Source organism: Leopardus geoffroyi, chromosome C2 (genome assembly GCF_018350155.1).
Source record: "Leopardus geoffroyi isolate Oge1 chromosome C2, O.geoffroyi_Oge1_pat1.0, whole genome shotgun sequence".
Taxonomy (NCBI): Eukaryota; Metazoa; Chordata; class Mammalia; order Carnivora; family Felidae; genus Leopardus; species Leopardus geoffroyi.
In genome coordinates, this window is record NC_059333.1 from 70,083,106 (window position 1) to 70,108,472 (window position 25,367).

The 25,367-nt window shown below is 43.2% G+C and overlaps 1 protein-coding gene across 21 annotated transcripts in view; it reads left to right on the forward strand.

Annotated features, from left to right (window-relative positions):
* The window catches only part of KALRN (kalirin RhoGEF kinase), a 675,561-nt gene that overhangs the window by 363,842 nt on the left and 286,352 nt on the right, over nt 1–25,367 (forward strand). For all 21 annotated transcript variants that reach the window (XM_045502312.1, XM_045502314.1, XM_045502313.1 and 18 more), the window contains exons 14-15: nt 8,557–8,752; nt 18,244–18,410. In XM_045502312.1, coding sequence (XP_045358268.1) covers nt 8,557–8,752; nt 18,244–18,410 — 363 coding nt within the window. The remainder of the gene's footprint in view (nt 1–8,556; nt 8,753–18,243; nt 18,411–25,367) is intronic.

The window sequence follows — 25,367 nt, forward strand, 5'->3', positions numbered from 1 at the left end:
ATCTGAGGACCACATCATCTGGTCCACTTTCATAACCTCTTCTTCTACAGATACAGCGTCAGACTCTGCAAAGCCATGTGGTACTCCATGTTTGGAACATGCCTCAAATCCGCCAACATTGTAACTATAACAAGAAAGAAAAGCTCTGTTTGAGAACTGTCTTTGTGGATTGCTCCCAGGGATCACTGTAGCATTCTCTAAATATGCACCAGTTCCTTTGAGAAGGAAATGCAGAATAAATTATATAAAGTAAACCAAAGTCTACACAAAATATTAATTTGATAGTCTCTTCTAGACTTTTGTTAAATTGATTTCAGGATCATTAGGGTAGGGGGTTGGGGGTGCTACTCCTACCATCTTCCTTCCTAAAAAACAAACAAAATAAAAAAATGATTATTCATACAGCTTTTGTATTCTGGCAAGTCACTTGTTTTTGGTAAATTATCAAAGATCCCTGAAGGAAATTTTTTCAGATCACTCTGTAATGGGATATGTCTGGCACTGTGGGCCTAAACTCAGTGTGTAATATCAAAGTGCAAATTCTATATGCTTATTTCTGGTGAGGATGCTGGGGATTCAGTATAAGGAAGCAGATGTAAGCTCCAGGACTAAGTATTTCACTTACACAGGAAGAAAATCACTCTGACATTCAAGCATTGAGAAGTATGAATGAGAGGACAATATATGTTGTAGGAGCTCTTCAACAAAGGAGAGATCTTTCAAAAACAGAATAGATTCCCACAGGTCTCAAACTCCTTAAGAGACAAAGATAGGGACAAAATACCCACTCAAGATCCAGTCAAGACCCCCTCAAGATCAGTCATGATTATATCAAAGATCTCTGTTTTACCATGATGTTAATGAAGAAAAGAACATGAAATTGTTCATAAAAATTATCCAGTTATCCAGATTATCTACTGGAATAGAAATCAGGTAACTGAACATTGTAGCTCAACAATTATAGCATGTTTAAATATAAACTGACACTATTTTGCCAAAAATTAAAAATGGTTCAGTGGATTTATTTATTGCCAAACCCTTCTGCTTTTCCCAAAAGTTCTTGCTATATCCCTAGAGGTCTTTATGTAGCTATATAAATAAATATTTTAACTCATTAGACAAGTCATATATATATGTATTTCCTAATAAAACAGAAGAAAATGCTCTAATAAACCTTTAAAATAATGTATATTAGAATTCACTAATCTCAACATTTTATAAATTGATTTTACAAACAAAAAGAACTCTCAGAAAAGAGAATACTAGACTAGACAAGAAGAATAAATGACTCTGGTAATTTGGTGAATTTTGGTTTCACAGTGGTAACCTATATCAATATGCAAAACCTGTTAGAGATAAAAATAGCTCTTCCCATGCAATAAGACTGTCTCTTTAGCTGCAGCATGTCTTTCCCTATAATCTGGCACTTGTAGGTCAGTGGAAACTATTTAGCTTTCACTCTTCTCATCTTAATAAAAATAATGGCATCATAAAACAGAAAGATGCTCATTTTGCAGTTGACAGCCCTTGTGTTTCAGAGCATCTCACCATAATGAAGTGCTTTGGATCCTTCCTTCCCACTGTTAGTTGGAACAGGATTGGACCTTAATGTACACAATGTGTACTTGAACAATTTCTCTGTGGCCTGCAATGCTGTTTGATAGCATTTTACCCACAGTAGAGCTTCCTTCAAGAAGAAGAGGATTGAGTCAAGCCTCCCAAACCCTGCTGCTGCTTTATCAGCTAAGTTGAAGTAATATTCTGAATCCTTTGTTGTCATTTTGACAATGTTCACAGCGTCTTCACTAGAAGTAGTTTTCATATCAAGAAACCACTTTCTTTGCTCATCCCTAAGAAGCAACTCTTCATCCACTCAGGTTTTACCGTGAGACTGCAGCAATTCAGTCCCATCTTAAGGCTCCACTTCTGATTCTAATTCTCTTGCTGTTTCCCCCACATCTGCAGTTACTTCCTCCCCTGGAGTCTTGAGCCCTCAGAGTCATCTGTGAGGGCTAGAGTCAGCTTCCTCTAGACTCCTGTTAATGTTGATATTTTTATCTCTCCCTGTGAATTATGAATGTTCTTAATGCCACCTAGAATGGTGAATCCTTTCCAGAAGGTTTTTAATGTACTTTGTCCAGATCCATCAGAGGAATCACTATCTGTGGCAGCTATAGCCTTACAAAATGTACTTGTTAAATAATAAAACTTGAAAGTTGAAAATACTCCTTGATCCATGGATTGCAGAATAGATGTTGTTTTAGCAGGCATGAAAACAACATTAATCTCATCATATGTCTCCATCAGAGCTCTAGGGTGACCAGGTGCATTGTCAGTGAGGAGTGATATTTTGAAAAGAATATTTTTTTCTGAGTGGTACGTCTCAACAGGGGGCTTAGAATATTTCATAAACCATGTTGTAAACAGATGTGCTGTCATCCAGGCTTTGTTGTTCCATTTATGAAGCACAGGCAGAATAGGTTTGGCACAATTCCTAAGGGCCCTAAGATTTTCAGAATGGCAAATGAGCACTTCAGTCACCATTCAACTTCAGGTCACCAGCTTCATCAGCTGCTAACAAGAAAGCCTGTCCTTTGAAGCTTTGAAGCCAGGCATTGACTTCTCTCTAGCTATGAAAGTCCTAGATGGGATCTTCTTCCAATAGAAGGCTGTGTTGTCTGTATTGAAAATCCATTGCTTCATGTAGCCACGCCACCTTCCTTAATTACCTGAACTAGATCTTCTGGATAACTTGCTGTAGCTTCTACATCAGCACCTGCTGCGTTGCCTTGCACTTTTATGTTATGGAGATGGCTTCTGTCCTTAAGCCTCATGAATCAACCTCTGCTAGCATCCAACTTTTCACCTGCAGCTTCCCCACCTCCTCCGCCTTCACGGAATTCAAGAGAGTTAGGACTTGTTTTAGATTAGGCTTTGGCTTAAGGGAATGTTGTGGCTGGTTTATTCTTCTATCCAGACAACTAACACTTCCTCCATATCAGCAATAAGACTATTTGCTTTCTTATCATCTGAGTGTTCACTAGAGTAGCACTTTTAATTTCCTTCAAGAACTCTTCCTTTGCATTCACAACTTGTCTAACTGGTAGAAGAGGCCTAGCTTTCAGCCTGTCTCAGCTTTCAACATGCCTGCCTTCCTCATAGAGCTTAATCACTTCTATTTTTTTATTTGAAGTGAGAGACATACAGACTCTTCCTTTTACTGGAACACTTAAAGGCCATTTCAGGGTTATTAACCGGCCTGATTTCAATGTTGTTGTGTCTCAGGAAAAAGAGAGGCCCAAGGAGAAGGAGAGAGATGGGGGAATGGCTGGTTGGTGGAGCAGTCAGAACGCACATAGTATTAAGTTCACCATCTTACCTGGGTGTGGTTTATGGTGTTCCAAGGTAATTACAGTAGTAACATCAAAGATCACTGATCGCAGATCACCATAACAAATATAATAATAATGAAAAAGTTTGTAATATTGTGAGAATTACCCGAATGTGACACAGACATGGAATGAACAAATGCTGTAGGCAAAATGGTGCCAATAGATTTGCTCAACACGGGGTTGCCACAAACCTTCAATTTGTAAAAAGCATAGTATCTGAAAAGTGCAATAAAACAAGGTATGCCTATACAAGGTAGATACCTTCTTCAACCCATGGCCATCATCTTCATCAGGATTACCAGCATCTTCAAATGATTTGGAGAAAAGGACCTCACAGTGAGATTTCTAAATTTGCAGGTGATAGTAAAGAGATAAGTAGATGGGAATAGACCAGAGGAAGAGGGAAGAGAAGCAGCAGGTGAATTTTGACTTGGGTAAGTACAGGATAAAACATTGGGAGGGGAGGGGCTGAAGTGTGCTCTATACGTAAATACTGGGGAAGACCCAGAAAATGGGAGGATCCAGTGCAGTGGGCACCCTGAGAACAAAGCCCAAGGCAGCTACTAAACCAAGTCCTTTGGGTAGTCTGTGTCAGCAGAATGCTGGATTCAGTTAATCCCATCTGGCAGGAAAGTCTTGGGCTTCATTTGGAAGTGAGCCTTCCCACTTCCCACTGCCTCTTATCCTTTCTTTCTGTTTTGCTCCTTCTCTGATTTCCCTTATGGCTATGGCTCTAGTAGACAATTGTTAGATTAGAAATATTGCCAGTGTATCTCTCAAAGAGGTCATTGTATCCTAACACTCCAATTAATTCAGGAGAGAGAGGGAGATAGGAGCCACTGGAGCCAAGAGGGGAACTGAGTGGGCCAGAGCTGAGATGGACCTAATTGAGTGGAAGGAGAAAGCAAAATAGGGTGATTGAAAGCTGAATGCCCTGTGGGCAACTTGTGTTCTATCTTTCATTCATTTGGTTCAGGCCCTACTTTTTGCCCTAAACAAATTCTTTCAGGTTTCTTTTCCAAATGGAGTTAAATGGCCAAATTAATTCCCTAGTGCGGGATTTTCTTTTCATGGTCTCTGTATCAGCAAACAAGTCCATGTTTGATATTACAAAATAAGCCAGAGAAAAACATCTGGGTCTGGGGGTGGTCGTGAAGCTCTTCACGTCAGAGGGTTTACTTTGAAGAGTGGTAAGGACTTGAGCAGACTAGGAGAAGAAACAAGGGCATTTCAGGGCAATGGGACCAGGGAAGGAAGCTGGAGAGGGCAGGAGCCAACTCTCAGGGTCAGCGAGTAACCAGCTGACTGGTTTATGTAACAGAAGAGCATGAGATAAGACTGGAAAGCTAGGTTTGTTCATTAACAGTAGGTAAGCTTTAGGTTTGAAAACAGCTTTTTCTTAAAAAAAAAAAAGGTCCCCCTGCTGTGTACAAGTCTTGCACCTCAGAAAAAGGGTAAGAAGGAAGAACGCAATGGAAGAACATCTTTTGACAAAACATAAAATGTGCAGGAAAGAAAATGAACTCCAGCAACTACTAGAAATACACAAATCAGACTTTTTCAAGGATCTGGGCATCACTGCTTGGGGGTAATTAGAAGAGCCAAACAAGAGAGAAAAGAGAGCAGACCCCAGCAGGACAGCCTTAGAAGTCAGGCTGATGTGTTGAGTAGCCTCTTGGAATTCTCATCCTTTGGGCCCTCAACCTAATGATGTCAAGGTGGTTAGGGTAGAGGAGGATAGGGAAAGGGAGAGGGAAAGAATTTAGAAACACCAGCTTCAGAATGCTGGACATGTATCACATTTGTTTTAGATTCAGATTCCCAAGATCCCAGATTTCTGAGGCTCACTCTCCCAACTAAAGAACTTCAACTGTGTCCTGCTCCTTACCAGGAGCCTCAACACGTTCTTCTCCACATACTCCTGCCTTTGGACCCCTGTGGAGTCTTCCTGAAGCAAACAGACCCTGCATAAACTCAGTTTCATGGAAACAAAACAAAACTTAAAGTTGAAAGAAAAAACAGGCTCTTCTTTCATGCTTGTTGTCTTTGTTTTGTTCTAATTTTCTTTAGTTTATAGGTCAGGAAATAGGCTAAAAAATTTATTTGGCTGTTGTCAGTACAATATCTGATAAAGGACTTATCCAGGATATATTAAGAACTCTTATGGGCACGTGTTATGGTGAGCACTGGGTGTTGTATGTAAGTGATGAATCACTGAAATCTACTCCTGAAACCAATCTTGTGCTGTATGCTTACTAACTAAAATTTAAATAAATTTTTAAAAAAAGAACTCTTACAAATCTATGAGCAAAAGATAATTAACCTAGTTTTTGAGAACTGGCCAAAAGATGTGAAAAGACACTTTGCAAAAGTGGATAAGAATGGCCAATAAGCATATGAAAAGTGTGCTCACCATCATTAGTATCCTAAAACCATAATGAGATATCACTTCATGCCCCCCAGGATGACTAAATTTAAATAGACTGATGATACAAAATGATGGTGATGATACAGAGCAACTGGAACTTTCACACATTCCTACTGGAATGTAAAATTGCTGTTGGGAATGTTTAACATGCACCTACCTTGTAACCCTATGACTTCATTCCCAGGCAACTCTCAAGAGAAATGAAAACATATGTCCACAGAAGAACTGGTATAAGAACTTTCACATCAGCTATACTTATAATAGGCAAACACTGGAAACAACCGAGAAATAACCCAAACGTTCATCAGCCAGAGAATGGATAAATAAATTGTGATACATCTATATAATGGAATACTATTTAGCAGTAGCAAAGAATGAACTACTCATACACATGACAATATGGATGAATATTAAATATAGCATGTTGGGGTACCTGGGTGGCTCAGTTGGTTAAGCGTCCAACTCTTGGTTTCAGCTCAGGTCGTGATTTCATGGTTCGTGAGTTCAAGCTCCACATCAGACTCTGCACTAGAGGCATGGAGCGTGCTTGGGATTTTGTCTCCCTCTCTCTTCCCCTCCCCTGCCTGCTCTCTATCTCTCTCTCAAATAAATAAACATTAAAAATAAATAAATATAGCATGTTGAATACAAGAAGCCAGACCTGAAAGAATGCATACTGTACTATTTCATTAGTATGAAATCCAAGAATAGGCAAAACTACATCCATGGTGATAAAAATCAGAATATGGTACCTGAGGTATGTCAAGGAGTGGAGGTTGGCAGGAATTGACTGGAAAAGGCCACAAGCACACTCCCTAGGGTGATGGAAAGGTCCATATTTTGTTTTTTGGTAACGGCCACATGGGTGTATAAAATTGTCAAAACTCATAGAACTGAATATTAGTTAAATATGTGCATTTTATTGTTATGTAAATTATACTTAAACTTTCTTAAATACATGAAGGAAAAACATATATGGGCCTAGTCTATATACAGGCCTATTCATCCTATAAATTATAAATCAATTATCTCTCTTATTCTCATTTTAATTCCTTACTCTAGTTAGAGAAGTACTTTTAAAAGATGGAATACAACAAAATCCTGTTTTGTCTGTCAACCTGCTGGTTCCCAGATCCCCAAGAACTCCCCAAGATAAGTAGATACTAGGTTTTCCTGCTGAGCTCAATGGATCCCTTAGTTGACCTGAAAAGATGTGGGGCAATGAGGTGGGAACCTAGGACAGGAAAGGTGGTATTTTTACAATTCCCCCATCTTTGCTTCCAAGACAGCAACTACCCTTTCCATGAAGAAAGGTCTTACTGTTAGACAAAAAATGAAGTCCTGTGTGCCCCAGATGTCAGCCCCTTGTGCCAGACCACTTGTCTATCCCATTCCAGTCTGCATGGCCCCAGCACAGGATAGAAGTGTGCCAACTCCCAGCTGCCTCAAGCTGGTCTTCTCCCTCCCTCTGTCCCCGGATGTTCCTGGAGCAGTAGTAGTTGTCAGCCACAGGTCAGTGGTTGTGGGGGCGGGTGGGGGGGGGGAGATGCATAATAATGGAAATCACTGAAGGGGACAGCAGGGGGGAGTGTCTAGGATTCATGCCTAGGCTGCCTGGGCCATACTGCAACTGTCTGATGTGGGGTGAGGCTTTCATTCCCTCTTCTCAGAAAAGAAGGTGATGGTTCCTGTGCCATTTCCTTCACAGGGCCACCTGGGGGTATGAGCATGAGACAGCGACCCTGAAAACCATGTCAGAAGAGTTCTTTGATTCACAGATCAGGTGGAATTGCTTTTGTTCAGTACTGCCGAGTTCCCGTCTGTGAATGACGGCAGCTAGTGTAGAGGAAGTGTAGGATTCAGTCTCTCTGTGCAGTCGTGTGTTCGAGGGTGAGCCAGGGGAAGTCACATGGGTGAAGGTACAGAGCAGTAACCAGTTGGCAAGTTTGTCTTAGGGCAGGGTTTTCATTCATTACATGCTTCAGTCTTCATTAGAATCATGCCTTTTTATAGCATATATATCTGCTTGGATTTCTAGAAGTCTGCTCTTGTTTCCACCTTTAGTCACCATCTCCAGGGATTAGCCTTTGCAGGCAGAGAGTCCTGCACAACAGAACAAGGGAACCACATGGGGCCCCTGGGTTTGATGTATACCAGCTCTGATTGTGTAACCTGGGGCCATTCACGGGTTTCTCCAGCCCTCAGTTTCTGTTTCTCAGAAACAGTGAGACTTAGATATTTAATTTCTGAGGTCCTCTCCAGTGATGAGATTTTTTGAGTAACACCGTGGTATGTTGGACAAAGAAAAAGAATTGAGTTATATCCATAGGTATGTTCCTCACTAGCAGGGTGAACTCTGGGCAGATTCCATCTGTCTGAGTGAACACCAGCTTCCTTTTCAGTACGATGGACCTGGAGATCTCCACCCCGTGTGCCCGTCTGGGTCATTGTGGGGGTGGAATAGAATGGGGTAGGCAAAGATTTTATAAACGGTAACTTACCATCCAACATTTGCTGTTGTTCCTGTGCTGCTATCGACATCGAAACACACGGAGGCATGAAACACAATTACAGGTGTGCATATGTGGGGGTGTGGCGCTGGTGCTTAAGTGTAGTTTAGGAGTCAGACAGATGCAAAGCAGGGATGGGTCCATGCATGGGCTTGGAATGGGTGAGCTTCAGCTCAGCAGGCTCTCACGGACCTGAGAGCCTATACTGACGGTTGTTCCCTAACAGGTGACAGCAGAGCTAGACGCCTGGAATGAAGACTTACTCCGGCAGATGAATGACTTCAATACAGAGGATCTGACGCTCGCGGAGCAGCGGCTGCAACGACACACGGAGCGGAAGCTGGCCATGAACAACATGACCTTCGAGGTCATCCAGCAGGGTCAGGATCTGCACCAGTACATCATGGAGGTCCAGGCCTCAGGCAAGTGACCTCTCCCATCCTCCTTCTTCTGGCAGGGAGGTGATGAAAACAAGAATGCCAGCTTGACTCCAACCAGCACTCGTACTCTGCGCATTCATTCTATACCCTCCGACACAGGAACAGAGATTTTTGCCATTTTAAAGAAAAGAAAATTAAAGCATGAGAGCTGAAATAACATGTCTGAGATTGCCCCGTTAGGCACCAGTAAAGATGAGGATAGGTTTGGGGCGCCTGGGTGGCTCAGTCGGTTGAGCGTCTGACTTCGGCTCAGGTCATGATCTCATGGTTCGTGAGTTCGAGCCCCAGTCGGACTCACTGCTGTCAGTGCAGAGCCTGCTTCAGATCCTCAGTCCCCCTGTCTCTCTGCCCCTTCCCCACTCGCACTCTGTCTCTGTCTCTCTGTCTCTGTCTCTCTCTCAAAAATAAACATTAAAAAAAGAAGATAAGGTTGGGGCCACAGTCTCCTGGTGCTGTGTAGAGAATGGGGAACACAAATCATGGAAATTAGCGCAGATTAAAAAACAAATGGCGGCCTGCAGGGACAAACCAAAGGGGCTCCAAAACCAGCCAGCCAGCCATGCGAATTGTATTCAAATGTGTAGACATGGCACTTCTACTCCCCAGCCTCCCTCTTCTGCTCTATCCTCCAACCCCAGCGCCGGCTCCAGGTCTCTGGTTCAGGCCTCTCAGAGACCTGTTTTCTTTATCACTGGTCTGTGCATCAGTGTAAGAAGTGATGATAAAAATTTATGGCAAGGTCGTATAATTTTATAACTTCTCAAAAAAACAAGGCTGAGTTACCCAGATTTCACTTCTTTTCGTGTTCAAGATTTATTCACTATTTACCCAACAAATACATGAACCCTTCCTGTTACACCTGACACTCTCCAAAATGGCCTTTGGTGTTAGAACTGGAGAGAGCCATAGCTGTCCCATGGTCCAGCTAGTCCAGAAGACAAGAAGTCACTCATGGGGGCACATGAACAGTAGAGTGCTGGAACACAGTCTCTCCACCTAGACCCACTCATTGCTTTCACCACTGGGTCCTTATTGGCTCAGGTTTCTCACCCTCCAGGAAGAAGCAGACAGGGGCTCAGACCATCAGCTCTTTAAAACACAGTTGGTCCATGTCCCTGTTGACCGTGAAGGATGTTTAGAATCATGAGAGTGTCAGGCAGACGTTAGCCTGCAAGCAAACTTGACTGTAGGCTACTGTGTTTGAATGACCTGAAGGAATAAATAACAACATTCAAAGAAACTTCACTTCTAACCAGAGGAGAGACAATCTGGTAAATTCTGTTCACTTTGCTCAGCATAATCTTGCCATGAATTTTCATTTGTGTTGTGAACAGCTGCGGCTGCCCAGGCTTGTTTCCAGGGTGTAGACTGTGCCCCGCATAGCCCCAAGAAGGGCCATTCACATTGCAGTCTTTCTGGGCACTCGTTTAAAAATGGCAGTGCCAGGCCCCAAGTGCAAATATTCTGATTTAACTACCTCTGAATGGGTCTTGTGCGTCAGCAAAATCTCCTCAGGTGACTCCACTGTGCAGCCAGAGCTGAGAACCACTGCTTTTATCATGATTAAATCACAAGAGCTGATGTCTGGCGTGCCCTGGGACAGGAACTTTCAGATGTGGTCCCCATATTGGCAGCATCAGCATCCCCAGAGAACTTGTAAAAAATGCAAGTTTGAGGGCCTATACAACCTGCCACATCAGAATCTTGGGGTGGGGCCCGACAATCTGTGTTTCAACAAGCCCTCTAGGTGGTTTGAATGCACCACTGATCTAGGATCTACTCAGAGCGTGGGCCCTGGACCAGCAGCACCAGCATCACTTGAGAGCTGATTAGAAACATAGAATCCCAGCGCTTATCACCGACTTACAAATCTCAATCTGTACGTTAACAAAATCTCCAAGTCTATCATGTGCACGTTAAAATTTGAGATGCATGGTTGGTAATGGCTTGTACATCTTTAAGGTCTTATTAGGGAAGGAGGGGGGAACAATGATCCTTTCTCTGTGATTGAGAGCCTTATCTGGACTCAGGGTTTCACCTTAGAGCTTGCCCTCAGGGTGCTCACAATAGCTGGCTATCCAGCTCAGGCTGGGAACCAGGAGAGAATGTACACCTAGTACATAGGAGAGAAGCTGGGATAGAAAAGCCTGGCAGGGATGCTCACCCTTCGTCCCTCGGTATTGACGCATCTGGCAGGAGGAAAGCTTGTCTGCCTACAAACCGCAGCACTTTATAGCAGGGGGCTGACATGACCTGGGCAAGCCCATCTCTGTCCCAAGAGCCAGGTATCCATGGTAACAGAAAGACTACTAGGGGCTGGCAGTCCCTGAAGCTGCTTGTGACTGAGGGTCAGCTGTGCTTGGTGGCTTCCTTAACCTTGAGGGCTAAGTAAGTGAAAACACCCCAGGCAGATGCGCTGCCCACACCCACAGTATCCTGATCCAGAAATGAGCTTTGTCAAAAGAGGCTTGATTGGCCTCTTCAGCCCTCTCTGCTGGGACTGGCTGTTCCCTCGTTCCTACCACAGCTAGCTAATCAGTCTGGCATAGTCCATGAGGCTTCAAAGGGAATGAATCCAAGGGTTTCATGCAAGCTCACTTCCTGTCTGCTGCTGAATGCCTGGTCCTGCAGAGAATGCATCTACCTCCTCTCCGGCGTGGAAGAAGGGAGATCAGAGTTGCACCAGGGCTGGGGGGGTGGGGTGAAGGTTGGGGTGAACTCAGGGTGGGTCTTGCCCCCCAGGTGGTTGAAGAATGCATGACTTCAGAGACACAGGACTGAGGCAATAAATGTCTTAGTCATTTATAATGTGTGTTTAATAAACTATATTTGAAGCAAAGGGTAAATAAACTGTTGTCGTAGAAAAAGGACAGTTAACAAAATTAAGCATTTGGTGTTTAGCCCTCCATGCTAAATTAGTTAAGGGCTTATGCTTAGATTTTATAGGAATAAATGGAAGTAGGGAATCTCCATATATTTATTTTCAGGTGTGAAATCTGTAACGTTGAGGCAGGTTCCATTAAATCCCTCTGGTGTGCCCACAGCTGTAACCAAAGCAAAAGCCGTTGCTTAAGTCAGCATTAGCCTTAGGACTAAAAGGCGAATCCTGAAGACTTTCTTCACTTGCTCATGGTTCTTCCCTCACTCTAGCATTATCTATTTCAGCCTCAAGTTGGGAGGTGCCAGGTTTTGCTGGAAAGAGTCAAGTTAGAGAAAACATGCTAGGTGAAGTCAAGGTCCAAATCCACTATCAGCAAACAGTCTGCCTTTGGAAGCTCCTGTTCTTTCCTTTTAGACCTTTCTTTTTCTGTCTAGTGTGGGAGGTGGGCCTGGATTCCTAAAGTCCTCTCCAGCTCTTACTTGCCATGATGATTCAGCCTAAGCACCCCCGTTGGCCATGCCACAGCTCTCTCCAATGAAATCTGACCATGTGGCTATTACATGTGACCTTATAAGAAGAGAATAAGAAGAGCTGCATGCCCAGTGGATATGTTGCTTTTGTGGTTTAATCAAAGCATCAAGCTCTTTTTTTTTATGTTTATTTTTAAGAGAGAGAGAGTGCACAAGCATGAGTGGGGGAGGGCAGAGAGAGAGGGAGACAGAGAATCTGAAGCAGGCTCCGCACCCTCAGCACAGAGCCAGATGGGGGGCTTGAACTCACGAACCATGAGATCATGACCTGAGCCAAAGTCGGACACTTAACCGACTGAACCACCCAAGTACCCCTCAAGCTCTTTCTTTATGTGAGGTTTTTAAAGTGAAAACTTTTGGGGATCTGTGGCAATGATACTTAAAATTTACTGTGCTTGGGAAGAACCCACCCCTGGAATTTGAATATCAATAAAAATAAGTTTGGTGGGGATCACTCTTCTCCTCCTTGAGCATAGAGCTTAGAGTACAGGTGGGACAGGAAGAGTGCCTGGGTTGGCATCCAGCCGTACCCTTCCCTGCCTGGGTGTGCTTGAACATGCTGCCCCATCTCTCCAAGCCTCACCTTCCCTGGAAAATGGCAATCATAAGAATACCGACCACGTAGGGTCATCGTGAAGATGCAGTGTGATAATATGTGAGCATGGTAAGGGTTCAAGAAAGTTTGATAACTATGACATATTGCACTTGTGTTCTAGCACATACTGTGTTCTGTTGCAGTTATGTGTTCCTGCAGCTTCTCCAGCAGACTGAGGGCAGGACTGTTTCTTCCTTCTCTTTCCATTCCCAGCAGAGTGGTTATGTCTTGTACTCACAGCAAGTTCTCAATAACAGTATTTGCTTAGTTAATGGAGTGAACATCAATGCAGTGGAAGAGATGTGTAAAAATAACGGGCCATAAATAATTTCACTTGCATTATAAAAGGAAAGAAAAGCCTTGTGTTTTTTCCAAAAGAGGAGCTACTCTGGGGTTAATGGAAATGTGGATCTGATGGGGGCTGAGTGGAGGGGAAGAGAACTTAGATGTAAAACAATGGTTCTTAGCCTAGCTGCATATTTAGAATCACCTTCAGAACTTAAAAGTACCAAGGTCTGGGCCCCATTCCTCAGGGATTCTTGCTTAATTGGTCTGGAGTGGGCCCAGATTTTTTTTTTTTAACTTCCCAGGTGATTCTAATATATGGCCAGGGTTGAGAGTGCTGTTCTAAAAACCCGATTAAAAGATTTTGTAATTGCTGAACTGGGTGTTACATTGAGGGAATTGCACAGAAAGAGGAATGAGGAGGGGAGGAGAAAAGAGAAAGTATATTCTCTATTGGAGGCAGGCTGATGTTTAAAGAACACACAAAGAGTTGAAAGACATATCTCTGAGTAGCATAGCCAAGAATACCTATACCTTACCCTAGACCACAAGCACCTCTCTCCTGGAGGAAGTTTAAGTGGTACCCTCAACCTGGCAGCGAAGGTAAGTATAGTGACATTATTAGTTGTGGCCTCAGGCTCTAAACAAACACAGTGTGGATCATTCTGCTGACTGAGTGTAGCATAAAGAATATCTCTGTCCCTGGATTGCTGGCCACTATACCCTCTTATCCAGTGGTTTCCCATCTTGGTTGTGTGTTTAGATCACCACAGGAGATTAAGACTTCCTGGTGACCAGGTCCCCCACCAAGACAGTCTCCTGGGTGTGGCCAGGGCATGGCAATTTTTAAAATTCTCCAGATCTGAAGTGAGTCAAAATTGAGAGCAGTGGTCTAATAGCATTTAGACCATCACAGTTTCTAATGATGTGCACTGAGCAAGTCCATAAATACCTCACAATAAGATTTTATATTTACATTTTTACAAGCCGTTCAATGGTTCCATTGGTAATCAACAATGAATATGTTGTAATTAACTCAAGGGAAAGGAAAAAGTGGGAACACAGATATTTTGAGCCTACTAAATGCCAGGCACTGTATATCCCTAAACTTACTTAGTCCTATGACACCCCTAGAAGACATTGTTGGGATTGTTTTTACCCAAGCTCAGAGAGGATTTGGAGCCTGGAAATCCACTGTTAATAGGGGACAGAGCATAGATTCAAACCTAAGTTTGTCCTTTCCCAGAGTTCGCAGATGCTTTCCACAGTAGGACATGACCTGAGCCCTTTCCTGAAGAGGCCCATACATTCACTGAAGACGTATTTATTGGGTGTTATGAGTCAAGCACTGTGCTAGGTGCTAAAGATGCATAGATATATAAGACATGTGGCCGTAGCACCAGGGAGCCTGCATTCCTGTGAGAACATGGACAAATTCATGAGGGAACACCCCCAACAGTGTTCTAGTGGAAGGATCAGTAGAAAATACCATGGGACACATCATGGGGCGCCTGGGTGTCCCAGTTAGTTAAGTGTCCGACTTCAGCTCAGGTCGTGATCTCACGGTCTGTGAGTTCGAGCCCCACGTCGGGCTCTGTGCTGTCAGTTCAGAGCCTGGGGCTTGCTTCGGATTTTGTGTCTCCCTCTCTCTCTGCCCCTCCCCCACTCATGCTGTCTCTATCAAAAAAATGAATAAACGGTAAAAAGAAAAGAAAAAAGAAAATATTGTGGGACACGTCAACACAACTTGCCCTAAAGAGACTGACAAACTGTTTCATTACAGATAGGTTTCACTGCTTGATGGAAAGGACAAATGTGTCTTGCTGCATTTCGGAGAGCCCCTAGGAAAACAGGACTGTGACTAAATTGAGAACAGTAATGTGAACACAAGCAAACTCCATTTGCTGTTGATTGATGGATATTTACCAGTTGATGAGTTCTGACTGGGACTCATGCCGATGCATTTGGAGGCACTGGGAGGGAGGGGTGAGCTTCTATCCTTCTAGGTGCCACTTGATGTGCCTCCCATTCACTTCATCTACAACACGATGTGTTGTGGAGCACAGAAGTGCAGTAAGCATGGTCTTCACCCGTTTTATTTCCTGTGTTCATCTCTCATAAAATAATATCAAGGGAGGTAGGTGCAGGTGAAGGGCTTGGGTCTCGGGGCAGGCTGGGAGCCGGCTCTGGATGGTATCCTAAGCAGGTGCTGGCCCCTTTGATGAGTTACCAGTTTAGAGGGCCCATTTACATGCGATGTGGCAGAGGTGAGCCATGGGCTTCCCAGAGAAAGACACTTTGTCCAAGCCTAGCATACTAAACACCACAGATGCATGTGGAATGAAAACAAGCTGGAAAAAACCTGCATTGTGGCTGGAACCAGGGAAGAGTTTCTGCTTCTGCAGATGGATCTTAAATTACATTTCCAGAAAGTAAATATGGAGGCCAAGGGTCATTGCACTATGCTGAGCACTGCAGAGATAGGAATTTTTGTGTTCTTATTTTTCCTTTCAGTCAAGGAGATGCTCTACCTTGTCCCCTTGGTAAATGAAAATAGTAACTTCAGGGACTTGACTGCCAAAAGAACAAGCCGTTCTTTTCTGTCTCCTACAGATATTTCAGGAGCTGGGATTTGGAATTATGAAACTGGTAGAAAAAAATAAACATGAAAAGATACTGAAATTATTACCATGTAACACCAGAAAAGAAATTTTTCCCACTCTTCCATATTGTCCTTATATAAAACCCTATTTTTTGCCTCTAGAAATGAAGTTCCTTTAGCACGTGTACACTCTCTTTATACTCCTCCTCCCCGTATCCGGCAGGTGTGTTGGTGGTGATGGTAATGAATTTCTGAAGATGTGAGTCAGAGTGATGGGGATGTCTCCCAAAGGGGACTTGTTTTCATGTGACTGTACATTGGGATTGGCAGGCTGCTTGGGTTGTGATCCCCATGGAAGTACATTAGCCTTTTGTGACTTATCTGCTGGGAATTTTAGTCCCAACCCCATTGATGGGTGACTCCCTATTTGTGAGCTTCACTGGGTCATAAACTCGAGGATGAGGAGCTGGGGAAAGGATCTGGATGGAACTGAGAAGTTGCAGGGCCAAGTGGTGTTAGGGATCAGAAGGAGGCAAGCAATCCTGAGTTAGGATTTTCTAAAGCTGGTGCACCTGGGTGGCTCAGTCAGTTGAGGATCCAACTCTGGATTTCAGCTCAGGTCTTCATCTCAGGGATCATGAGTTTGAGCCCCACGTTGGGCTCCTCACTGACAGTATGGAGCCTGCTTGGAATTCTCTCTCTCCCTCTCTCTGTCCCTCCCCACTTGCTCTCTCTTGAAGGAAATAAATTTTAAAAATTGTTTTTAATTAAAAATAAAAAGGATTTTTCTTTTTTTTTTTTTTTAAATTTTTTTTTCAACGTTTATTTATTTTTTTGGGGACAGAGAGAGACAGAGCATGAACGGGGGAGGGCCAGAGAGAGAGGGAGACACAGAATCAGAAGCAGGCTCCAGGCTCTGAGCCATCAGCCCAGAGCCCGACGCGGGGCTCGAACTCACGGACCGCGAGATCGTGACCTGGCTGAAGTCGGACGCTTAACCGACTGCGCCACCCAGGCGCCCCTAAAAAGGATTTTTCTAAAGCTGTGGGTCTGAGCAAGGTTCAAAATTAGAACTAGGTGGACAATTGGAACCAAGAAACAATACAGGTTATAATTTTCATCAAGTTGGAGTTAGACAGCAACCAAGAGGGGATGAATATAAGAAGGCAGAGAGTTGAGAGTTTAAGAGTCAGGAATCAGGAAAGCCATGGGACTAAGGAGCGAGGTCTATGTTTATTATGTTACATGATGGATGCTCTACGTGCATTATCTCATTTAATCCTCCCAAGGAGCCCCTGAGCAGGTAGCTTATGAGACAAGTACGTATGTAAAGTCCTATTTTACATGTGAGAAGAGTGAAGCTTCTGACAGCTTAGATAATTTGCCTATGTTCACAATCCTGACTCAGGACTGGCTCCAAAGCTAGCACACTTTTCATGTGGTCTTCAAGAGCTAAGGAAGGAATCACATTCAAGCCACTGGCAGACAAGTAGGCCTGTGATAACTAAGGCAGTCCCCTCATTCTGTCAGAGTTTTAATAATCCATCCTGAAACACAGATCTGTTTGAGGAAGGCTCCTCTAGTCTGTCTGCTGCTGACGTATAAATAGGAGCACTGGCTTGGTGGAGAGAAAGAGTGTGTGTGTCCACACCTGTGTGTTGGGAGAGGTATATGGAAAAAGTAAGGAAGGTGGAGAGGTGGATGGACAAGGAATGAGCCACAGCTTCTGCGTAGTGAGTATTGACTGGAGGCCCCATCACAGGTCAGATGGTTGGCCGTTTATTAATGCTGGGTGACATATACATAAATGTTGGGAATGCTTGTCAGTGGCTGCCTGGGCTTACTCATTGCTTTGAATAAGCGGAAGGATGGTGAGCAAACTCTCCTTGTGTAGGCACAACTTTAACATGGTTTTTGTAAATGGATAAGCAGTCAGGACCCATGTGGTACTTCTGGGGTATGTTTATCAGGTGTATTTTCCTGTGTTTGAGAAACGGTATATGACAGCTAGCATGTGCATTTCTAAGAGTTGCCTTTTTAGGGGACCTAAGCTGTTGACTAATAAAATCGCCACTGCCCAGAGACTCGTCAGAACAAACTTGCCATCTAATTATAAATTGCGTCTGACCGGCTAAAAGACTCTGCCTTTGGCAGAAGTTATGGAGAGAGGTTTTGGTTTTGGTTTTTGGTTTTTTTTTTGGTTTTGTATTGTATTTCCCAATATGATTGAGAGCCTTGCTTGTGAATATTGTAGGTGTTAGCAAACCCCCAACAGTTCCTACTAGTGCTTTCTTCTCTGGGGATGGACACCCTGAGAACCATCTCTCTGTAACTCTGGCTGATAATAAGCAGCTGATGAAATTCCCAGACAAAGGATCAGATAATCCAAAAGAGGTTGCATGGTTTGAACATCCCAAACAAAGGTTCAATATGACACTGTCTGGTTTCACAGAGGGATGTGTGAAGGCTGGGAGGGTCCTGCTCGCGGCTGTTTCCACATTCAGCTCTCCTCTGCTTATTGAAGGAAATGTCGTCTTTATAGTACTATTTTTATTTGTTTTTACGTGTGTTTTAAATCAGGAATTGAGTTAATCTGTGAGAAAGACATCGATCTGGCAGCCCAGGTACAAGAGCTACTGGAGTTTCTCCATGAGAAGCAGCACGAACTGGAGCTCAACGCAGAGCAGACCCATAAGCGGTTAGAGCAGTGCCTTCAGCTGCGGCACCTGCAGGCCGAGGTCAAACAGGTGAGCCTGGCCCCAACACCTTCCTCCCTTGGTCTGGGCTGCCCATCTGGCCGGGCGCTGCTCCTGGTACGGGGTGAGGCATGCAGAGCCACTGGTGTAACCCAAATGCAGAAAACAGGTGAGTTAAGGAGTGGTCATTTGGTTTTGAAAGTGACGCTGCTATCTATCTACTGGATCTAACGACTAGATCTGATGGTGCAAGCCTCAAACTACAGATGTGTTAGTTTTCTCTCCAACAGTCTCCTGAGACTTCCGGAGCTTTCCCAAGTCGACCTCAGTCACTGAACCTGTTCTCTTCCTTTCTATCCTCAAGCCTGACACACAGCTCATGTGAAATACAAATCCTTCATCAATAAACATAGTCAGGCTTTCGAGCCAGGTTGGTTACCTTGGGGCACCTGCGTGCCTACTGCAACACCTGACGCAGAGTTGAGAGTCACTGAGTGGTAGCAGTTCCCATTGTTCTTTTCTTTTTTTTTTCTAATTTTTTTTTTCAACGTTTATTTATTTTTGAGACAGGGAGAGACAGAGCATGAACAGGGGAGGGTCAGAGAGAGGGAGACACAGAATCTGAAGCAGGCTCCAGGCTCTGAGCTTTCAGCACAGAGCCCGACTCGGGGCTCGAACTCACGGACCGCAAGATCATGACCTGAGCCGAAGTCGGCTGCTTAACTGACTGAGCCACCCAGACGCCCCACCCATTGTTCTTTTCAACACGTGTGTGGTTCTTATAAGAAACTTTTTTGCCATATTAAAGTCAATTTAGAAAAAAAAAAAAAAGATTTTTTATCTGTATGAGACATTATACTAAACATTTTACCAAAGGACGTACCCAGACCTCTAGGAACCCCTAGGAAAACATAGTAACCAATGACACATTTTAAAAATATTACATGTTGGGGCACCTGGGTGGCTCAGTCGGTTAAGTGTCCACCTTCAGCTCAGGTCATGATCTCACAGTTTGTGAGTTCGAGCCCCTGCATCGGGCTCTGTGCTGACAGCTCAGAGCCTGGAGCCTGCTTCAGATTCTGTCTTCTTCTTTCTCTGCCCTTCCCCCACTTGTGCTCTGTCTCTCTGTCTCTCTCTGTCTCAAAATAAAAAAATAAACATTAAAAAATAGTAAAATTTTAAAGAATTAAACAAAAATATTACATATTTATATTATGAACAGACTAAATTTTAATTATTAGCATAATGAATGGAGATTTTTTTATTGAGACAAAGTGGGATTGAAGAAATACAAATATAATAGTTCAATTTGTTGAGTGCTGTGTACCATTTACATCTGTCTCTCCATCAATCCTCCAACCGTTCTCCGAAGCAGATATCATTTCCATTTTACAGATGAGGCCCCAGAAGCCTAGAGAGGTCACCAAACAGTGGTCACACTGATGGAAGAGAATGTTACTACCCTCCACTGCTCCACGAGGGCTTCCTGGCAGGGTGGGCTCCATGGCACTTTTGTGGTTGTTCCCTGTGCTCCACCCTCTTTCAAGCAATCCTGACCCCTGCACCCTGTAGGCAGAGCCCCGCCCAACGTATCCTAAGCAGAGAAACATCTTCCTGCCAAACATTTTTTCTTATGTAGTGTGGCTGCTACACTGTCGTATTTAACTCTATTAATTCAGTATAGGGGACAAAGACACCTTTTTAATTTAATCATTACTGTTCTTTTATATCCAGAGTATTTCTTGTTAATGCCTAGGTCTTAGCTATTATATTGTTATTTATTATAATGCACCAAAATTGTCTTCTGTGCTCTGCTTCTCCCGATCAGTGCTCAGCGAGAGCCTGCATACGCTGTGCTAAAGATCTGTCCTCCGTGCAGATGAGATCACTGAGTGCCAAGTAAGGCAGAATCACAGGGCTGCCATCCAGGCTGTTTTCTGTGTAATTACACTGGGACCACTCCTAAATCTCTGGAGAGATGTGTTATTCACAGGAACGTGGTGGAAATCCTAGCAGACCCAGAGCAGTGATGAGTATACAAGTTCTGAAGCTTTTGGTAGTAATGATAGTACTTACTCTTCATATGAGAAATACTTCCTCATTTATAATCTCATTTTTTAAAATAAATTTTTTAAACGTTTATTTATTATTGAGAGACAGAGAGAGACACAGCATGAACATGGGAGGGGCAGAGAGAGGAGGAGACACAGAATCCAAAGCAGGCTCCAGGCTCCGAGCTATCAGCACAGAGTCCAACGCGGGGCTTGAACTCACAAGCCGTGAGATCGTGACCTGAGTCGAAGTCGGACGCTTAACCAACTGAGCCACCCAGGTGCCCCTATAATCTCATTTTAAGAGAAGAGACCCATGGTGAAAAAGGAGTGTCTGTTTATTTCACAGATGGGGAAACTGAGGCGGCATTGGGTTAGTGCTGCCAGGGCCTGTTGACTGCTTAGCTGAAACTTCAGCCCAGCTTCCTTTATCCACAGTCCCACAGTTTGCCTCTCCTGGGCCTCACTCTTGCCCTCGGGCTCCGGGAGAAATAGGAAGCAGCCCTCCAGCAGAACACAGCCTGGGGGTCTTCCTGGCCTTCACAGCACTACATATTAGAGCACAGGCAGGCACGGCCTGTGCCTGGCACAAGGCGCCTGCCTCATCAATCAACACACTCCAACAGGTCATGGGAGTCCTCCGTCGTTCATGCATAGTTGTTCCCATCAGCCAAAGGTGGCGGGAGAGATCATCCAAACAGAGTAACAGGAAAATCATTCCTACTTGACTGTGAAATGAAATATATACTTTTGTTTTGTTCCTGGTTTTTAATTTTATTGTTTGCTCCAACATTACTAATAGAGCTCACACCCTAATTACGTTTTTCTTGACTGGTATGGAAATGGAAATGAATTTTCATCCTCTAAGTATACATTCTGTGTAGAATGGGGAGTTGGGATGATGATAGGTACTTTATCAAATGGGGAAGTGGGATGTCTATATGAATAATCCAGGCTTGACTAATATCTGGATACATTCCCATTCAGTATTTCGTGAGTTGGAAGACAAAAAATTCTTCCGCAGCAGCAAATGGCTTCTCCCCACCATGGTGAGGATGACACATATGGGATTGTAGTTCAAAACCATACTGGATTGCTTAAGTCAGACTGCAAGAAACCCACGAAGGCCTTCGGGAAGGACAGAGGTCCTGGGAGGCGCCAAGGGATTGCTGCTTAGTTAAGCCACCATGCCTCATTAGGCAGACTTGTTTTCCTTGTCAGCGTAGGGCTCTTTCTTTTGGGAGTCGTCTGATCCAGTTTCAGAGAAGGCATTTGTGTTTGATGGAAGTTGGTGGAGCAGGAAATATTGATTTGAAAGCTGTTGACACTTGGAAAGAGGGAGTTAATTTAGATGTCAGTATTGATCAGTGGAGCTAAATTTAGACACCAGCTTGAGAGTTTCTCTTTTGAAAATACTAAAAGAAAAAAAAAGGAAAGAAAGAAAAAAAGAAAAAGGACACCTTAACTGAAATGCCATTAATGGGGACGGAAAGGGAGAGACCCACAATGTGCTGTTACACAGCTCTGTCGTTAGAGCTCATAGATGAAAAGTTTAGATTTGGCCATCATAACCTATGGTTATGTAGTTACACCACAATTATATTAAACGTAAGCTTTGAGGAGAGATGATGCTACGGATGTTAGACTGAAAATTATTTTCGAGTATTGAGAACAAATGAAGTTGTTTAATGCAACCTGTGTTCTTTCTGAGGGATTACATAGGACTCTGTATCTTAGATAAACAACTAAGATAAACAACTTAGATAAACACCTCTGGAGAAATGTTGACTGCTTAAGGAAAACCACTCCCCTGATTATAGCCCATGGTCCAGGGCCCTAGACCACTCAGATGCCCCCTTTCTTCTAGAAAAGTGGTTCAGATTACTCTGTAGTCCCACAGCATTCTCTGATTGCTTTCCAGGAAAATTACTACACTGATAAAGATGACCTCACATTTATTAGATAATCCAAGAAGATTTGAAAAACCTACTCAATGGGCATAAAACTAAGTGAATTTCCATATGTATTACCCCAGAACAGTGCATTTAACAGAAACTAGGCCAAAATGGATTTGTAAGATATTGGGGCTCTAAGCTATGGGGAAATAAATCATACTTGTCTACTAAAGGCATTGACTTTCATTACTCCTGTGGACCAAATACTGCCCAAAACTTGCTTATGAACAAAAGGGACATTGAAAACAAAGGAGAAAATATGATCCTGTCAAGAATACTGTGTTCAATTCTGTTCACCACACATAAAGGTAGAAAACAGTTGGGGTAGACAAGAGTTGGGGTAGACCAAAGGGACAAGTACTGTCCATTTGTTTCAAAATGGAGATAATTAAGAAGACATGGTCACAGTCTATAAAACCAGGAAGGATGATCACATACAATCTCTTAAATTGTGAATTTCTAGAACTAAGAAATGCTGGAAATATGACAGGCTCTGAGTTACCATCTGAGAGGTGGGCAATTTTTCCTGCAGCCAGACTTTCAGAAATGACTGTGCCTTGTGATAAGTCATCAGCAACAGCTGGTCTTAGAGTCAGAGGCCTTGAGGGCATCTTCATAGCTTCATTGTGAATGTGACCTAGAGAACCGTATACAAACAACTTCCCAGCCTGTGTGGTTACAGGGTACAGCTTGCCCCACTGAGATGGCATCATCATTTGTGGACATCCACGTCCAGTTAACCAAATCCAGTCTTCTCACTGGGGTTTACCTGAGCTTTTTTAGCCTGAGGAAGCAGTAAATCCCCATTTTCAGTTTGCCATCTCAGCTCTGACTGAGCTGAATTCTTGGCCAGCTCCTGAGTCCCTGAGCAGTGATATGCCTCTGGTCCCTCATTCTTACCCACCTGACTCTCTCTGGTATCCTGTGGTTTGCAGGGCCTCTGAATTTTGAAAGAAGTATGGAATGTTAGGATTCAAAGTGACCCTCAAAGATCATCTAACCTATAGGTAAATCGTTGCCTCAGATAATTGATCAACATAAAATGCTCGTGTTTTGCACTACATTTTATGGTTTGCAGAACACTTTTAGGTTACTTCATTTAGTCTTTCTTTGTGACTTAAGCAACCAAAGTGTTACCATTTTGCAGATGAGAAAACCGAGATTCAGAGAGATTAAATGAGGTTTCTGAAATTACACAGGATTAGAAAAACATTTTCTCATTTTTTCTGACAGTATTTCTTCTATTCCCTTGCACTCATTTGGATGCTCATAGAATAAATAACCAATTTTATGAGACAAGAAAATAAAGGACTACAGTAATAGAAAATTATACCAACAAGAGTTGTCACTGATCAGACTACAAAGAATGGTGGTAACAAAACAGCCAAGGGTCCCACATCACATCAGAATTTGCCAGTAAGCTCTACAAATACTGGAACAAAAATTAATAGTCCTAGCCTTTTTTTTTCCTTCTCATTGTGAGAGGGGTAAATGAAGAATCATAGCATTACCTCGCTTTGCTCCAAAACTAAACATCACCACCTCTACCATAGGCAGGTTTTACATCTTATCAGCCCTGATGTAGAAAGGAAAGGTATTATTATGTTAATTTTGTAGATGAGAAAACTGAGGGTTTTGTGGTTTTTCCCGGTAGTAAAAAAAGCCAGGTGTTCTGACTGCAGACTTTGTGTTTTTTCTTCACTATCCCAGTCCTACTTCGAGGACTGACTCGGGTATAAGAATCAGTCCCACCCCTGAACCTAAGCCATGGATATAAACATGCATTTTTATCTTCCTAAAATCAAAATTCCCACTCTGGTGACCTGACATGCCTTTATAAACAGCATTTGGAAGATCAAAATGAGTAAGAATATCAAGGATATGGCATGACTTAATGAACGACGCAGAGACTGGAGCCTATAATATCTAAATGGAAACCTAGTAAATGGAGATCCCCATCACCACAGCTATAACTGATGTTTCCAGTTGGCTGAAACTAGAAGGTAACATATGCCAGCAAGACTCAGGAGGCCCAGAGGGAGTCAAATTGCCCCTCAAACGTTGATTTGTGATGCACACAGAGTAAATGTTTCTCTGACACCCTCCAATGAATCTTGAACTAAGCAAAATGCAATGAAGCATGGCAGAAGGACTTGCATAGTTCAAAAGTATATATTGTGAGTTCCATTTTCCAAAGAACTGAAGCTTTTGGCCATGCAATCCATGTATACATGTACCCAAACTCACAGGCGGCTTTAGGAAATCATTAGCACCTCTAGCCAGCCAGCCACAGTACCCCACTGGCATCAGACATTTCCCACATACACACTCTGAGCAGTATTCCTGCGACTAATTGCTTTACAGATTTGGCATCTCATCCACAATCTGCCAGACTGGCCATGAGTTAGCATCTCAATCAAAATAGCCCAGCTTCCACAGGATTTTTGCCCTAGTGTTACCCATGTACAATATGTCACCAGTCATTTTCTGCCCAAGGAGGAAATTTGAGAACTGCCTATGAGGATTGTGGAATAGGAGAGCCCAGGCTTAGTATTTTTCTAACTGTTGAGCATGAAGAAGTTGAAAGGGGGAAAAAAGTCTGCAAAAATCTGAAACAGATTGTGGTATCTTCTCCTTTGCCTTAAAGTAACAGATGGATGATATGTACTGATCTTGAAATTTCAGAAGAATTTTTATTTCCTCTCCAAGCAGGCTCTTAGACTCCCTAATAAAGAAAGTATTTGGCAATTTTCTGGTGACAAGACGCAAGGTAGATTTTTAAGGCCTGATTCTTCCAGTGTGATGATTTGCTTGACTCGATCTTAGCTGGAGAATTGCCACATGTCCATTTCACCTAGGACTGTCTAGACAGTGTCAGCTTTTTCTCCTTCTATTCTAATATTCCATAACTGAATTCTCTTTCTCCAGTACTAATTAAGGTCACCTAGAAATTTTACTTAGCCTAGCCATTGCCTCTAGATAATATAAATCAATTATAACTT